Raw genomic sequence first — 19,555 nt, forward strand, 5'->3', positions numbered from 1 at the left:
ATACTCACACACACACCAAACCACATGAAATACACACATAGTTCTTTACTCTGCACCTCAACGCCCTCTCTCTCCATCTCTCGCTTACCACCCATCATTTATTGGCTGATGTCTCCCCTCCACTCAGCCATCAAAATCTTGCTGCTGTATCTATTTTTCTCTCCCCCCCCCACTCCCTCCCTCTTCCCTCCTTCTGGGGGAAAATCAGCTGTATCAGCGCTTTACCTTCCACCCTGAGAACATTCACACACACACACACACACACACACACACACACACACACACACACACACACACACACACACACACACACACACACACACACACACACACACACACACACACACACACACACACACACACACACACACACACACACACACACACACAGAGTGAATATGATTAAAGGACGAATGACCTGATTTAGTCTGTGTCTGTTTACAGCTGTAAACACGCATATATTTTGGGGGGATCACAAACGCTCTCGCGAACAGAAATGTTCAAATGGATTAAACTGCATGTGTGCGTCCACGTGAGTGTGTGTGCATGAATCCCTGACTAGCTGTAGAGCCTAATGAAGGACTTTTTCACCGTGACTTATCCTCGCTCAAACAGGCTCAATTTTTGAGTTTTTACATTCCCACATACTGATGTGTTTCTCCCACCTCTTTCCTTTTTCATATTCTGCCCTCCCTCAACCTGCTCTTCAACACTGTCATATCCTCATTACAATATCTCCACTCTTTTCCTATATAGCCATCATTCTGCACATAATGCTCTGTCTACCCTCTCTGTCTGTCTCTTCCTCTCTCGCTCCCATGGGTATTGGTGGGATAATTGGAAGCAGAGGTTCTTCATTGAGATGACGCTAAGGCCAGTCAGGTGGAAAGCCCTCTTAAAGGTCCCATGTCATGGCCATTTCTACTAATCATATTTCCATTGTTGAGGTAGACTAGAATAGATTTAAACTGTGCAATTTTCCAAACTCACATTGGTTTCTCATACAGCATCTCTGTATAGTATGTGTATTCACTCTCTGTCCTAAACGACTTGTTGGAGCTCCTGCCACCCCCCCCCCTCCCCCCCCAGCATAGACAGGTATTTTCTGTGTTTGAGTTTTACTCGCTACAGGGTGTACTTTGTGACTCTGCAGACCGTTTACAGGCATACAAACCTTCATAACACACAAGGGGACGGATAATAACCGGAAAAGCATGACATGGGCCCTTTAATAGACCTCTGCTCTTTCCATGTACACACACATGCGCTTATGCAAACACTATACAGCATATACTGTTAAGTGCGGGTGCAGCCATGCACACCTACACCTATTCTTCTCCTAAGAGGCCAACATTTCAAGGATTACGCTGCTTTCCATATAATAGCAAGTAAGCAACAGCCCATGAATTCCCATAACTGCAATTTTTCTCAACTTCTCTATCTCTCACTTTCTGTCTTCTTCTGTCCCTCCCGCCTTCAATATACCACTCACTTGAGACATATTTTGTATTGCTCGGTTGCAATCATATCTTGCATCTTTTCCTTGATAACAGGCAATCCCCCAGCTGGCTTTTTCACAATAGCGGCTGCACGGCACATATCACATTGCAATATTTAATCTCCCTTCGCATGTGAAGCCAGTTTCTGTGTGTTTTCTGACAGTATTCATTTTGTTTTCTTTTAGCCTTGGCAAAAAGATTTAGGGCTGTATCTGGCTAAACCCGGATGATCATGATTTGGATGCGGACAAAATCCCTCCGTTTTCCCTCCCTGCCTTTTCTGCCCCTCCATCATACCTTCTATCAATGTCCCCTTCCCTGCAGTGCGCTGCTGAACCAAGATGGCTGCCTTCCAACTCAATTTGTGGTCAGCAAAGGGGCGATTTGCATGAACATGTGTCCTATCGTTTAGCTGATATCCCACAGTGACAATCTCAGAGAGAGGAGTGAAATCATGCATATATTAAAGTGCTCATCCCTTTTTGGTTAATTCATTTTTCCTGCACTGGTGTTTTGCAATTTTTCCCCCCACCTCTAATGCGGTACTTAAGAATAAGATGAAACACAGAGGCCTCTTGTCACATTGAAAGTTAAAGGGATATCATAGATAGTAAAAAGTGGTGTACATCCATGCAGAGAGAGAGTGCACATGTGGGAGCATAAAAAGGAAAATTAAAGTGGCACTTGGAAATGGGAATTTTAACGATGAGCTAAAAGAAAGGTGAACAACTTTGTCACATGCACAGATGAGGTGGTGGGAACAAATAAACAAAAGACACCTGTTTTTTTGTATCAGTAGGCCTATGCTATGTGCGCGTACTGTATGTGAGTAATGCCAGTGTTTGGGTGGCAAACAGATTTAAACAGATTTAATAGCAGAACCTGGAAGACTGCTGAAAGCTGGCAGGACAAGGCTCATTAATCAAAAGTATATTACTTGTTGTTTCCAACATCATTTAAGTACATTTGTTATAAGTCCCTCAGAGGTTGTATTTTCCAAACTAGTCATTATAGTATTTTATTACATTTCTCCAAACATATTAATTCTGTCTGCAATTAGCTCTGGAAATCAGTTTTACAACCGACAACTTTAATGGGTTATTCTAGAAGATTTTTTGATCTGTGAAATCAAAACATTGTTATATTTTGAGATTCATAATTGTATAAACTGGGACTTGTGATTTTAAAAGTTCTCATTGCAATATACATGACCAATATACACGACCATCCCAAATGGTGCAATCGGTCCAATCACGCGATTCAATGCACTGCCTCGTCTCGATTCTGATGGATGACAGGTTGAAACAGTTTTGAATTTTAGCGCTTCAACACTTTATAACCGCTCTAAACAATGCGCGATGCGTGGGTTTGTCTAGGAGGTGATCTCTGGGCCCATAGATCTCGGCCTCCGTTACGGGTTGTGTAGCTTCATTGTTGTTGATTGTGTTCACCTGGTGCCCTGTGTTGTCTCCTCCCCCCTCACCTGTGTCTTGTTGGGTTAATTAGTGTGGGTATTTAGGCTCTGTGTTTCCTGTTTTGTTGGGTGTGTGAGATCCTTGTGGCTGGTGACTGTGCTCACGTGAACAGCGAGATTGAGGCTGTGTCATGTGCCCGTGAGTAATAAATGCCCACACCGGGTTGTATTTTGGACGTTCTGCCTCCTTGCTTGGTCGGGCCGCTCAACGGTCAGCTTCACAGGGTTGTTGTCGTATTCTGCGTTTTTGTTGTTGTTGTTGGTATTGCATTTGTATTGGATCATTATAGAGCAAGCCAGGAAGGAAGATAGGTCGTTCTGGCTCGGGAAACACTTCAAAATGTGGAGAAGTTGTGAACAAAGAAAATAATGATGAGTATCCAAAAAACGTTTGTCAGTGGATAGAGCCGTCGGCCCGCCTATGGTGACGTCCTCTGCGCAACTGGTTAGAATCCTTGACTGGATGAACTTTTAATCAATGCCTGCTTTTCAACTTTAATGCTATACAGTAACTGATAAAAGGCTCTCTCCGGCCAAAAAAATGCCTTTAGAAAAATACGAAATAAGCATAATAATTACCTCAATAAAGATCTTTGAGTGTTCCCCATACTCACCCCCTGCCATAATTACACAAACACACCCAACCAATGCCACATTTCCCAGCACTCTCTTCTCAATAACGCAATACACACAATTATCAATCCTTAATTGTAAATAGAACATTATATTCAGTCTTAGTGTGTGTATGCATCGAATAGTTTTCAAGGCAAAGATACTTTAAACCCACTGCAGCCTTGCACTTTGCCAGGAGAGGTCGCTGTAACTGAAGTTTCGAGAAATGAACCCATTTCCGACACAATTGTCCCAAGTCGTTCGATGCTTCACAAAAGCTTAATTTGCCCATCACTAGTCAGAGTTACTTGTACTTCACTAGTTCTATTGAAAAATGTAATACTACTGTATCAGTGTTGAACCACGTGTGACACCAGCCTTCACACTAATGTCCTCTGCAGGGCCGTTTCTAGCTTTTTGGGGGCCCTATAGAAGATGATGTTTGGAGGCCCTATTTTTTTCAAACTACAATGGGCGGATTCCGAAACCTTAAAGTAGGGACACACCAAGCTGACACCAAAGAACTCACACAGACAGACCTGTTGTGTCGCCTCACTTCTCCTGCGTCTTGGCCAACAGTCGCACTGAAACACACCGCAAAGACTTCAGCCGATGGCCAAGTAGCACATACGAACTGCGCATGCGTGCGTAACAATAACTCTCCTTACCAGCAGGCGGCGGTAGTGTGTATTCGTCATTCAAAAGAGGCAACAACCGGAAGACAGACTGCGTGATACACCGAGAGAAGAAGAACAGACTGCGTGATATAAACAAACAACAAATAGTGTGTGCGTTCCATTGTCACTCTACAGAGAGAGGCTCAAGGGGCTTTCCTGAACCTGTGTCAAGAGCTGGAGTTAAATGAGATCTCAGATTTGCCTTCTTAATCGTTTGTTTGGGTCCCTCACTTCCGTTTTGTTTCTCATGCACTGATTATCTAGCTGAACAGCCAATCAGAGTGATTTATTTGACCAACAGCCTTCGGCTGAAAACCTACCGATTTCGGCCAAAAAGGTGTCGAAAAGACACGACGGTGCGGGACACACCAATCTGAGTAGGGCGACAGGACGCTCATCGTCGGCCTGACATCCATCGACGGCCAAAATCGGCTTGGTGTGTCCAGGGCTTTAAGATGATCTCTGGAGATCCATCAATCTGTTACACTTTAAGAGGAAAACTGGCTAAATTCACGAAAACCAAGCAATTGAAACTTACAAAAAAGTATATTAAAAAGGTAAATAATAAGGCTGCTCTACCTCCAATGAATGCAAGAGATGCAGCATTTTCTTAACAATGTTTAATTTACATTTTTCATCTTCCTCAGAGGTCATTCATTGGGTGACAGCCCAACGATGATTTGGACTTTATTACCCCACAAACACAAGCCATAGCTTTGCTATCATTGCAGTTTAGTTGTGTTTATATCCTACATTTGATTTGTAAGCATATAATGCTTCACCGAACACAGGAGGGGGCTTAGCTGACGGTTCATTTGAATTCTCCCCAAATATATTGAGGCTGGACCTGAACTTTCAGCTTGGGGGCCCCCTAGAGGCCGCGGGGGCCCTATGCATCCACAGTCCGCCTAATATAGCAATAAACGGCCCTGGTCCTCTGACAGTACTGACCATTAGCTGTTGGAGTGGAAAGCTCCCAGTCCTGACCTTTGCTGCTGGGGTATTTATGATTGAATGCATTGAAAAAACGAGCTTCATCCAACAAAGCTCAGGAGTTCCTTGCCCAGAGGTAATAGCATTTGCATTTTTAAAGTGACATGCTTAATTAAATATTTAAAAAGTAGTTACTGAGACGCCACTGCTAGCGTCACATAGCTAATAGCTCTGATTAACATACTGCGTGGTGCGTGACGTGAGTTAGCTTGAGCTAGCTTGTCGTGAACACGGCTATCTGAGTGCATTAGCTAATTGGTTAGCCACATACTTAAATACTTTTACAGTATCTCGTTTGCAGAGCCTATCGGTAACTCACTAGCTGCAGAGTTGGATACTGTAACAAGACAACAGGCAAGTTAAATGTTGTCGTGTAGTTACATTGAAGACATTATTGTGTTATGTTGGCTGGCTAGAATGTGCTGCAACGTGTGCAATTCAAGTAACCCTGTATGGAAAACCGTCATTTTAAATTTGTTTTAAATTGTATGTATACGCATTAGCGTTATAAACAATTATCCTAATAATAATAATTGAATTGATTTGAAGGTAAGCTTCATGTAACCTTTTGAAATTAACGTATGGCTTTTACTTCTTATTTCCTTTAATTATAAGTTACATCACAGCATGTATTTTTTCATGCGTAAAACTCTCCGAAAGACACATGTCTTAATAGTATCCTATTCCCAGTTTCCGAGAAAAGTCTAATATAATGACACCTTATAGCCAAATGAAAGGAAATATAAGGGAGTGTAAGGTGTGTGTGGGATTTGACCATTTAAACGTGAAAATGTAATATGATACGGTTTGCTGAGAACATTGGAGAAATACCTGGAAAGGCAATTAAACAATTTAAGCAGCGTATACTTAGCACATGGTCATTGTCACATTTTTTTTATGTCGAGGTACATTTTTATCTCTCCTTTCATGCTGATAGCTTGATTATTACTAAGAATTATCTTCAAAGCAGCACTTTGAAGTTATGTATGAATTTCTTCTTTGTGGGCAATTGGCGTCAAAACACTCAAATTAATGATCTTAGTTTATTGTCCTTTTGTTGCAGGAAAAACCGAATTGAACACAAACAAACATCACTTGTTTCACTAGGGACTGACAGACTAAAGGACACACACTGATAAAATGATCAAACTCAACTAAAAAGGACACTGATTTGCAGTGCTTGTTTTTATCTTTTTGCTCACTGTGTAAGAAGTGCCTTTGCACATAAACATTGTAATTTAAAATGTAATATAGGCACTATTTTAGCGCTGTGCACCGGGCTTCTGTGCGTCATGCTTCTTGGTTTCAACATCAAAGCTCATGAATGCATAACCAATATGTGCTGATACATGTGGTATGGATTCATTTAGCATGTGTCCTCTCCTGTGTTTGAAAGCTGTTATGTAATGTAATAAAAGCTGATTAAGATGCATGCCAAATCCAAGAAAAACACCTCATTGCATAAAATACATATACATTTTATATACATAATTTAATTAGGCAATATTTGAACATCTGTTTTACTGGATTTTGTAAGTGTACTAATCAGTTGTTACGTCTCAGATAATCCCCACTGTAAACGTATGTTTTTGCTGAAATAGAAAAAAAGCTTTCTGCAGTTTTACTGATTAAACCAAAGCCATCCAGGGAGAAAATCAGGGCAAATATGTTTGAAGTGAATCAGTTTCTTTTGAAGAACGATATTGTTTTAAACCTGTAGGAATGTGATTAAACGTTTCTCTTATCAATGTTCACCAGGCTCAAATCATCACAGGCTCTGCTGTTCTAATAAATAGAATGAAAGTTAAATTTTTGATAAACTTAGGTCCAGGTGAGTCACAGTCCTAATGCTGATTCAAGTGTTATGAAGTAGTTTAAAATGGAAACCTACTAAAGACTAGGTCAAACATGCCCACATGACTTAGTTGGTTTATAGAACTGTGGTGAAAAAAGTGTTGATACAATTCTTAGAGTGAAATACAACATTAAAACAAACATTGAATACTTAGATAACCTTGACCATTTCTGATAACCTACACACATAAATAGTAATTATATTTGTTTCTCTTCTACTTAAATTCCATATCCAAAAGTCCTTAGTTATTAGAAACGGTTGTTGACTCAGAGTCCGTCCTTGTTATGATTGTTGTCTGTATAACTATTTGTTCAGCTCACACTGGAGACTATTTTTATCTCTTATTTACTTCGGAAACATGATTGCATACTCTGTCTTTTGCTGATTAAGAGAAATCTGTTGAGACTTGCTGTCCTGTTGAGGTCTTGACCTTTTAATAATTTGTGGATGATTCACTGCCTCATTATACAAAAAAAGTTATCTTTGAATGCTGAAGGGAACATCTGGCTTGATGAAAGTGGTTTTCATACCTGACCTTGCGGCCAACTGTGCTGTTGATTGGATCTTTTTTTTTTTTGATCGTTATTGTCCTTCTGTCCATTTGTTCTCAGGTTATCAGGGTTCCAGCTGCCTTCACCCATTGTGAGTACAGGCTCCAGGATCACACTGTGGCTACTGTCTGACTACGCGGTCAGTGGACAGGGATTTAAGGCTGTCTATGAAGGTAAGACAACTTTCATATCATTTGTTTTGTGTTACATGAAAGATTACCACGTTGCTATCTTTTCCTCAAGGTTCAAGGTTCTTTATTTTGTCATACGAACATAGCTACAGTGTAGTTATCCCGATGAAATTCTTAGGTCACAGGCTTCTCCGACAGTGCAACACAATCACACAGATAAACAGAAAAATATAGTGCAAGTAAAAAGTAAATACAAAAAGAAAGATAGTGCAATAAGAGTCTATACAGTATGCAGAGGTGCACATAACCTTTTCGCCCTGGTTCTCAAAGGTACACCTGGAGATGTTGCTTTGTGCACATCCTTAAAATGAAATAAACCGGACCTTTTGAGGGGTACTTGACTTTATGAACGGGGGGGGGGAGGTGCGCTAGTGATCACGCAGCAGGGTTACTGTGCCGAGCGCAGAAAGCAGACCCTTCTCGCGATGGCGAGGGGTAGAGCGAGGGATCGCAGATGCCGTCGTGCTCGTGGACGGATTAAAACAATTAAACCTAAATAGCTCGCGAATTATACTTTGGCGGCCGTTAATATACCTGGGCGGCCGTTAATATACCTGGGCGGCCGTTAATATACCTGGGCAGCCCGCCCAAGTAAAGTCTATGTGGGAAACCCTGCTATCTTACCAGTTCGTATGCAACTCGCAAATATATCTCTCTCTCTTCTCTCTTTTCTATCTCTCTCTCTTCTCTCTTTTCTATCTCTCTCTTCTCTCTTTTCTATCTCTCTCTCTCTTCTCTCTTTTCTCTCTCTCTCTTCTCTCTTTTCTCTCTCATCTATCTTTTCTCTCTTTTCTATCTCTCTCTTCTCTCTTTTCTCTCTCAAATCTCTTTTCTCTCTCTCTCAATGTTGGTGCGCAAATGCGCCTTTTATCAAATGATCCGGTGCTCTTTTTTGGCGGGGGGTGCGCATGTGCACCTGCGCACCAGTTATGTGCAGCCCTGTCTATATGCAAGTTATTGGAATGATATATTAGAGAAATAGATAAATAATTACTAAGTAGCAGATGAATGTTATGGATGTTGTTTCAACAGTTCAGGTGATTAACACAGATGTTGTTTCAGCAGTTCAGTTGTTTAGCAGTCTTATTGCCTTTGGGATGACACTGTCCCTGAGTCTGGTGGTCTTAGTCCGGATGCTGCGGTACCGCCTGCCAGACGGCAGCAGACGGAACAGTTTGATCCTGGGGTGATGAGGGTCTTTTATAATCCGGAGGGATTTCTTCCTGAGCCGCTGGGAGTAAAGGTACTCCATGGATGGCAGCTCCGTCCTGGTGATGTTCTGTACAGTTTTCACCACCCTCTGTAAAACCTTACGATTGAGGGCGGTGCAGCTGCCGTACGGAAAACAAGTCACCAAGTACTTGAGGAAAAAGCCTCATAAGTCACTTCAGCGATTGTGACTGATATTCAAGTTAAATCTCCTTGAATTCCTTTCTTCATAATTGCTCTTATGTCAGTAAGTAATGCCAATAATTAGGCCGGGATCTTTCAGCCACTCCCATTAGAGCAGCATAGCTTGATGGCTTTAGAGCTACTGAGCTAGAATCTTTCAAATATTCTAACAAAAGGATAAAAGAAAGCGGGAAGGAGAGAACATGGTGTACACAGTGACTCTGGTTAGAGTTCTGGTTCAAATGACCTTGTGTGCACCAAACTGATTGTATTATCATACCGTTTTAAATCCATTCTATCCAGCTAGGTTATCATCTCTCTTCCCAGGCCAGGAGAAGAACCTTTATCATGGTGACTCGGAATGCTTTATGACCCATGGCCGGATGATTTTAATGATGGCAAATTTCAGATGCACGCAGGAGGAAAAGGCAAGCTTAGGGAGGGGAAAGATATACAAGAGAATGACTAATTAGGCTAATTACCTGACAAGAGTTTGACACTCTTTTTGAGACATCGTGAATGTGGGGATGTGGCTCAGGGAAGCAACATCAAGGGACTCTGGAGGCCTAAGACCACATTGCATGACTCGATGAATCGTAAGAAAAAAGAACAGAGACTGTTTGTTAACTCCACTGGGAGGCAATTGGGGTATTGTGGCTTTCTTTGGCACTCGTGAAAATATACTTGTCAGACTTGTCTAGCTTCTGACCTTGGATGATGTATCTGCGTCTTGCTTCAAATATGTTTGAAGAAACATGTTTTGAAAACTGGCAACTAGTGATCTAACGTAGTAAGTAAGTAAGTACTATTTTGATAGTTTGAAAACATACTATTTGAGCTACTACTTGTCTCTCAATTGTGCACTACCTGCTGTTCAATCACAAGGCCAAGTTCAAATGGTCAAATAATGAAAATCTTTACTCTTGTGTTATCTTCCACACCAAGGGTATTAGTTCAGGCATATCAAACATGTTGAGAAACTGGGGAGATAAGTGCAAAGCCATAATTACCTGCCACACACCTAACATGGCACTGGTGATACCAACTGCAATGACCCATGTCACATGGGAAAAGAGAGAGGCCCGCTGTACTGACATGTGGTGCTGCCCTGTAGGTTAGAGTGAATGTTAATTGAAGAGTGAGAAGTACAGGAGATATGCAAAGCACAGCATCAGGTCACTGTCACTGAATAGATGGCGGACCACCCACAGTTGGCCTTTATTACACAGGATAAGCACACACATGAATCTTAGCACACTTCTTCAAATGAGTCGAAACATCATCTCTTTTCTACTTCCCTTCATTCTGTTCTGTTATATTGTATTCTGCTCTTCCTATGAACCTCTTTGGCAATTTCCTCATGGCTCACGGGGGTTATTTAACTTCCCTCTGCCTCTGAAATCCTGCTACGGCTTCCTGGAACAGAGGCAGAGATAATACACCTCCATCCAGCAGCTAGACCTGCGTTATCTGGTTACTGATTACAATTAATGAGGCTTATAATCAGCTGGATGGTAAGAGCAGCATGGGTAATGGTGTATATTACATAGTAAATCATCATTTCAAATATTTATGTTATGCCATTTTTTGATACTTTTTTTAACCAGACCTTGTTTTAACAAACTTTTATGATAAAATTGGCCCAGTTTACAACACAATAGATACTTTCCTTTTCTCAGTGTTTTCTGGCCGCCTTAAACCTGCTGTGAGCAGGAGCTGTGTGAAGTTTTGTTCTATTCAACTACCCAGGCAGCAGAGAAACACCAGGAAGGTGTCACAGAAGCTGACACACTGCTTTGTGCTGTTTTGTTTGAAGTCTGTTTGACCAGAAGCAACTGGCATAGAGCCACTGTGCTGCTTTGATTTGATTAGTTTGCTTTTAGAAGAAGTGCACAGTGGTCAGCAGGGGACACGACCAAAGATTGGACACAATCAGAGATCCCACTGTGTATCGGCTCAGGAAGTTACCAGTATCTGTGGGTGATTTAGTGTTACTGACATTAATCGTCCTGAATTTACCCCTTCAGTAAATTATTACAAATCGGATTCCATTTAGCACGAGCTCTGCATGTCACATTACCCCCTTGCTCAGTTGGAGTTTTCTGCATTCACACTTTATCACGCTCCATTTGAGTCAAAGATACACATAAACAAACAACGTGGCACTGGGCCAGTCATTGTCCTCTTCGCTGCACATGTTGCCCTTTTTTTATCAAAAAAACAGTTGAAAAACGACACAACTAAATACATTATATAATTCTACAGAAACTCACTTCTGAGATAACAGCCATTGTTATTTATATTCCTTAGGAATGTTGACACATAGACTCCCCTTCGCTGTTTCCAGTCCCCACAGAAAACAATGAAAGTTGAGTTTGTTATGTCAACTTCTTGTAGAGTTAACTTATGATGAATGTACTTTTAAAGTTAAGAATGAACAGCTGTGTGTAGGCTGGCATTACCCAGGATGCTGATCAGCTGCGTCACAGCATTGATGTAGCTGTGTCACGTCTCTGCCATGGTTTGAATGGTCGAAATGAGCAACAAGATATTTCAATTTGCAAATGTTTTAACTTAATCTTGGATAAAATGAATATGTGAACTACAGATGTTAAACATTAATATGAATAAGAATACTTTGTATGTAATTTAGTGGGCATTAAAGTATCTATATATATTTATCTATATCTATCCATCATCAATCCTCTACTCCTCACAGGAAACATAGCATTGTGGATTTTTTGGGTACCAGCCTGACTTTTGGGAGCCAATCATTTTTATATTACACCATTGCTTAATCTCTGGCTGGTTGTACAGGACAAGCTTTCCCCCATCTTAAGCTGTTGTTGTGCCTGCTCATTCCATACGACCCACTCCCTAGCCGAAGATGACAACTGTTGTTCTTGGCTTTGTTATAATAGAGTGGTTTTATTTGGCTGTGTTAGGAGAGAATCAATGAAGCCCTGATTATGTCTTTGTTCACGTATGTGCATACATTTGTGTCTCTGTGCGGATGTCTGCTGGTTTGTATGTGAGGCTTTTGCTCTCTGGATGTCCTTCCATTTTCTAAAATGGGTTAAATGCATTTTTTTCCTTCTGATCCTGATTGGCTTTTCTCAGCACAGCTTTTGGCAGTAAAACCTCAGTACTCACAGGCTTTTTTTTTTTTTATTAGGGACTGTTTTTACCATCCACCATTTTGGTGTGAGCCCATCTAGTCTATATTAGATATCTCTTCTGTTTCAGACCACTCTGCAATAAGCCTAAGTGCTGCACAGTCCATCTCCCCAACACACTGTGTAATGGCCGAGACCACTCTGGAATCTCTCCCCTCTCGTCACCATAGCAACCACCAGACTCCCTTTTCCCCCCCACCGTCTTATTCTCCTCTTTCTGTTCTTCATCTCCTTCCAAACACTTTATTCATCTTTAATCGGTTGCTATAGAGAAGGAGGCTAACATGGGCAAAGGGGATTAGAAACATTCGCAGGGCTTCTGAAATGATCTACTGGGAAGAGAAGACTCCTATCTCTTCATGTCTTACTGCATCCATTGCACGACCGCGTTGACTTCTCTCCATCTTATTTCTCTTTCCCTTCTCCCCTTTCTCTGCTATATCACCAATATCAACCTCCATGACCCCCACATTTTGTTCCCTCTTTCCTCTCGTTATCAAGCGCTCTCCCTCTCCCTTGAATATTAAAGTACCTCGATGATTATCCAGGCATGTGTCGCCAAGTTTCTCTTCCGTCTGTGTCTTAGTTGCATATTCAATGTGCCTCCAAACTGGGTCAGCCGAAAAAAAAACAAACACAGCCAACTCTCCCGCACGATTCAAGCCGCCTGCCTCCTCAGCATTAAGTCACTGCAGGTGTCTGTAACAGGGACAAAGTTAATTTAGAATACATTTATCAAAATAGTTTTGCGTGTGTCTATTTCCTTGCAAACCTAGATTCATGGCTACTGTATATCTAAGATCCTCAACTGAGTTTAATGTGAATTATAAATGCTTTTTATGTTGGTAGAACTGCATTATGAAAAGGGTAGCTAAAAAGAAGCTAAATCAGGAGGCTTTGTGTGACAATAGGTCTCATGATGAGCATTTATTTTTATTTTAAGTGAGTAAAGGAGCAGCAGAGTATGGAAGCCTGTTTGCGCCACAGGAAAAAAGAATCCTGTAAGTCAATATATTGACTTAGCTATCTCGATATATTTACTTACTATCTCAATATGTTGACTTAGCTATCTCAATATATTTACTTACTATCGCAATATATTGACTTGGCTATCTCAATATATTGACTTAGCTATCTCAATATGTTGAGTTAGATATATTTATTTTTATTGAAACAATTATGTCAAATACAGAATAAGGCACATAGACATCAATGTTCAAATCCAATCCACTTTAATTATATAGCACATATTAGAACAGAGGGTTTTAAAGTGCTTCACAGCAGACATAACATTATAATAAAATATAATATTACAATAATAAATAAAAGGCACACATAAGAATAGATAAAAAGGCACATAAGGGCTATGGACAGCCAAACAAAAGCATAACAATCACTAAAGGAGGCGTGTGGCACAGTGGATAGAGCCTTGGTATGGGGATCAGATGGTCACAGGTTCAAACCCCACTGCAGTCAGCATTTCATTGTGTCCCTGAAACACTTCACCCCAAATTGCTCCTGTGGGGATTGTCCACAGTATTGAGTATGTATGTCGCTTTGGATAAAAGCGTCTAACAAGTGACATGTCGTAAAACATAGCTCAAACTGACTTGAAAGCGAGCGAAGAGAAGCGGGTCTTCAGGCGGGACTTAAACGTTTGAAGGGTGGGCGACAAATTGACATGGGGGGCAGGTCGTTCCAGAGCCTGAGGGCTACCGCTGAGAAGGCTCGGTCTCCCCTGGTCTTTTTCCTAGTTTTTGGGACTATCAGCAGCAGCTGATCAGCCAACCTCAAAGCCCAGAAGGTCTGAGATGAGGGGCCAGCCCATTAAGCGATTTAAAAACAAACAATACAATCTTAAAATGAACTCTAAAATGGACAGGAAGCCAGTGGAGGGAAGCCAGAATTGGTGTGATGTGTTCATGCTTGCGTGTTCCTGTAAGCAGCCGAGCCGCAGCGTTTTTTACAAGCTGCAGGCGTGTATTTTCAATGTTCATCATATAAGCGGTACAACTTCATATTAAGGTTCACAAATTCACCATCAACTAGTTGTTAATTAACATGCATATTAGCAGTATATTGGCTCTTTATTAGTCATTATAAAACACTTATTCATGCCTTATTCTACATGACCATATTCTACAAGTAATCTGTGTATGTTACACTTGCATGTATGAGATCATTAAGTGCCTTGTCACTTCTTTTTTTATAGTTTCACTCCGTTTGAATTTCAGTGGACTGCAAATAAGTCAATAAAGGAGCATGGCTGCTCATTCCCTGTCTCTCAAAAGAGTTTGGCTGGCTGTTTAATCTATGTTCACACTGAGACAGTACAGAGAGAACAGTGCACATATTGTGTAAGCATACATACAAGCAGGTCACACAGTATGATCACAAATAAATAAACTCAGTTAAAAATCAGTTTTATTAAAAAGTACAGGCTGCATAGTGTTCTCAGCCTTGGAGAAACTGTTTGGTTGGGATGTGTCTGAACCTCTCTTTAGTGGTTCATTAAAGGTGGGGTAGGTACGTTTGAGAAACCGGCTCGAGATGCAGTTTTTGTTATATTCCATGGAATGCTCTTAACATCCCGATAGCAATGAATATCTGAAGTGCTTTGACAAAAAATCATTAAAAAAACGTCATCTTTGGAAGCCGTAGTACTGTAAAAAGCACGACCAATCATCTGAGCCGGCCTGGCTAAAGTAACTGGATAGCCTACCTGCCTGTCAGCCTTCCATCTGTGCACAAACTCACCTCGTGCCCTCATTGGTCATGTGCGCGTTCGTGTGTGTTGGAGGAGGGGCTCTGTAAGGAAGTGGTAGATTTTTTCCGTCTGTGTATTTTTAAATTCTAGCGCACTCGAGCTGGATTCTCCAACATGACCTACCCCACCTTTAATAAAACAGATAGTTCAACGTCAGCCTACTTTTGTTCATGTACTGTTGAGGTTCATTTCAGTAGTTGTGTGCTATAATGTATTTACAAAGTGTGAAGAGGAGGCAACTTTAGAATAGGAAACCTGTTCATGTCAATTAGATTCAAATTAGCTTATTGGTTATGAACAAGACTTCACTTTATAATAGGGAACATATTATTGGATAGAAATATCTAATTTTGAGATATTTAAACATATTGAGGAGAACATATTAAGACCAAAGCTCATGTACAACAACTTCCTTACTTGCAATAGATAAGGACTAATTAGAGGGTTATTGAGGAAAAGCTCTCAACTAATGGCCTATTACTTGTAGAATATGGTCATGTAGAATAAAGCATTAATAAGTGTTTTATAATGACTAATAAAGAGCCAATATGCTAATATGCATGTTAATTAACAACTAGTTGATGGTTAATTTGTGTACCTTAATATAAAGTTGTACCGCTTCTACGATGAACATTGATGTCTATGTGCCTTATTCTGTATTTGACATAATTGTTTCAATAAAAAATATAACTCAACATATTGAGATAGCTAAGTCAATATATTGAGATAGCTAAGTCAATATATTGAGATAGCTAAGTCAACATATTGAGATAGCTAAGTCAACATATTGAGATAGCTAAGTCAACATATTGAGATAGCTAAGTCAATATATTGAGATAGCTAAGTCAATATATTGAGATAGCTAAGTCAACATATTGAGATAGCTAAGTCAATATATTGAGATAGCTAAGTCAACATATTGAGATAGCTAAGTCAACACATTGAGATAGCTAAGTCAATATATTGAGATAGCTATCTCAATATATTGACCTAGCTATCTCAATATATTGACTTAGCTAGCTGCTAAGTCAATATGTTGACTTACAGGATTTTTTAATCTTTTTTTCTGTGGCGCAAACAGGCTTCCATAGCAGAGGGAGTCCTTCCAGCACCATAGCATTCTCCTGCATCCATCACTCACAGCTGATCTACAATAGCGCCTCTATCTAATCCCCTTCCACCACCCTCCCTCCATCCCTCTTTCCTATAAGCATGAGAGAGGAGAGAAGATGAGGGTGATGAGAAAGCACTGAAGCATGAGTGAGTCTAGTGCCTAATTGAAAAATGAGGCGTGTCCCCTCAAGTCATGGCGTTTGCCAAATGAAAGTGTCATGACAGAAGTGAAGGAAAGTGAATAGACACGTATCCAATTCTACGGTCCTAATGTTCTATCTCACCCCACTGGGACTTCTTCACACTTTACTCAGGGGTATATTATTCCCCTGTTTGTGTGCCGGTGTCTGTAATTTAAAGGGAGGGGTTGAGGGGTTTTATAACCCGCTGATCCCCAAAGAGATACTTTCCTCTATGTTGTTGCTGCTCGCTCTGATACAACTGGCTTTGATTGGGAGAGATGCGCAAGAGTTATTGTTTGCCAAAGAACAATTGACATGGATTGTTTTAATGATTTTGAATTACACATCATTCTGCAGACATGTTATATTCCTGTCCTTCTCAATTGATGTATTCTGCCTCTTCGCAATATTAGAAATGCACTTTTTATGGATTTCTTTTTTGTCTGCAAACAATGCAATCCACTTTTTGATTAAATATGACCAGTGGCTTCCAGCATGGGAACAAATATAATTGTTGCAAAGAAAACAATTCATAAAAAACACAAGTCTAATTTGCTGTTTGCTTTTAAAAAGAAGCCATTCAAAGTACAGTCTGCATGGATACTTTGCTCCATATACTCTGGGGCTTCTAGAGCTTAAGTTATTATGTCTAAACAGGCACAGGCTCATGTGAAATGAACTAAATCAAAGTAAGCTTTATGTGGACAAATCCAAGAAACACACATAATCATTGGTTTTGTAATGTTACAGTGGCAAGTTTGGATTGACATTGCAACATTTTGCGGATACTTACTGGGAAAGTGGCTGCATGTGTCTTCAGCAATGCACACAACATGGCGGATGCTAACCCAATTCTCTCGGATGGGTACACCGGGGACTAAATTGTCTCTTTAGCTGTAGACAAATGATCACTTTAACCAGTTTGTGCATAAACCAAAACCACAACACTCCTGTGTACAACATATTCATCCTGTTGGTAAACAGTTATTGATTGGTAAACCAGGACCGGCTGTCTGTGAAGAAGACAAAAAAACGAATTTAGCTTCCCCAGTTACAAGTCACTCGCTATCTGTTTTGATAAACTTATTGTAGTTATCATGGCATTATGTTGGGCACACAGGCATGCACCACCTTAAGCTCTGTCGGACGCAGTTGTGGCGAAAACAAAAGCCTTGCACGAATTGAAACAAGAGAGATTATTAATATTATTGAACGTGTGATTTTTAAGCAATAAGGCTCATACTATAGTTCAACATCACTGGTGTGACATTGCGAAAGGGAACACTGGGGTGGCATTCAGTGGAAGACAAGCGTTTGGCGTTAAGCTTATCTTTTATACAGAAGCCCATGCTACTCGAGGGGACCTCTGTTATGTTTTTTTTACTTTGCTTCAATTTGATTTAAATATCTCATGAGAGCTTGGTGATGTTGGGTATTAGAGTTTGAATAGAGAATACTTTATATTAGGTTTACATTAAAATGTAAATCACTACAGATAGTTTCAATAGCTGTATGACTGTTCAGTACTGAAGTCAACAGAGCTGTGACTCTATATACTGTAATTTTCGGACTATAAGGCGCACCTGAATATAAGCCGCAGCAGCTAAATTTAATGATGTGTCCATATATAAGCTGCACTGGACTATAAGCCGCAGGTGTTTTAATGTTTAATTACCATATGTAAGGGTTCGTGCACAGAGGGGATTGTCGGGAAAGAGATGGCTGTTAGAGGAAGCTCCCATTTATTAACATTTCAACAAACAAGTTGCATATTTGCATAACGTATTCAAGTGTTACCATTTAGTGCAATAGTAGCTACAGAACATGTGCTGTGTAAACTGTACTGTATCACATAGGGTTTCAGGCACACACACTTTTCAACTTTCAAACTTAAATGGTGCGCTCCCAGCGCACGTACCGGCAGTGATCTACAGCAGTGGTTTTCAACCAGTGGTACGGGGACAAACTGTCTCGCTCTCGTAATGTCTGTCTGTCTTGCTCTCGTTCTGTCTCTCGTACCACTCTCGGTTCCACTTTTACTTTTGCGCGCTACTTGTCTCCCTCTTTTCCGGCCTCCAGCTTTTCCTGCCGCAGCCCGCCGCTTAAAGGTGGGGGGCGCGGATCGGCCATAGAGCCCATAGCGTTAAAGGTGGTGGACTGTAACCTGTAAAATCCATAGATTTAGGAGGTCCCCTAGTGGCCGTTAGCTGTAAAAATCCATAGATTAGCCGCACCGTTATATAAGCCGCACGGTAAAGAAATGGGAAAAAAGGCGCGGCTTATAGTCCGAAAATTACGCTACTACAAAACATAAATAAATGAAAAAGCTGTACCTTGATATATTTGTTATGTAATATTCCACAGTACATTTCTTGGGCCCTTTCTCATTTCTCTAACTCCCCTCCTCGACTCCTATCCTCGATACTTAGTCCCGCCCACAGGAGATGCGAGCGGAGGAACCGAGGAGAGAGGAGGGGAAGCAGCAGGCGGTTAGAGAAATGAGAACTCCTCTCCTCTGAGCGGTCATTTTAAAGAGACGTCCATCAATGATGACAGGAGGCACAGCAGCCCTTTGTCTGATGGACAGATGTGTTCATGATTACTTATATATTTACTTTTAATTCATTCACAATGCGGGATAATGAGACAATAACAGGCTACAGATGCGGACACACACACACACATATATTTATATAAATATTTACAATTTCAGAATCAATCAAGTAGAGCACTCTCATAATAACGTAACACTATCAGAGACTGGATATATCCCCCCCCTCTCTCTGGTCGCTACAATGAGGAAATGAAATTACGGGCCAAAAGTTTTATTTACAAATGATTAAAAGTAAGCAGAGGACACCAAACCAACTGAGACCTGTCTGTCCGTCGCATCTACGCGCACACTGTACCACACACCCCTACACACTGTACCACACGCACCTACACACTGTACAACACGCACCTACACACTGTACCACACGCACCTACACACTGCACCACACACACCTACACACTGCACCACACACACCTACACACTGCACCACACGCACCTACACACTGCACCACACGCACC

General features: G+C 40.9%; 1 protein-coding gene across 1 annotated transcript in view; it reads left to right on the forward strand.

The window, feature by feature from the left end:
- Positions 1–19,555, forward strand: part of csmd2 (CUB and Sushi multiple domains 2) — a 266,993-nt gene that overhangs the window by 33,130 nt on the left and 214,308 nt on the right. The window contains exon 3 of the mRNA XM_079654679.1: positions 7,722–7,834. Within this exon, the coding sequence (XP_079510805.1) occupies positions 7,722–7,834 (113 nt within the window). The remainder of the gene's footprint in view (positions 1–7,721; positions 7,835–19,555) is intronic.

The sequence above is a fragment of the Notothenia rossii genome (assembly GCF_949606895.1).
Source record: "Notothenia rossii genome assembly, chromosome: 10".
Lineage (NCBI taxonomy): Eukaryota > Metazoa > Chordata > Actinopteri > Perciformes > Nototheniidae > Notothenia > Notothenia rossii.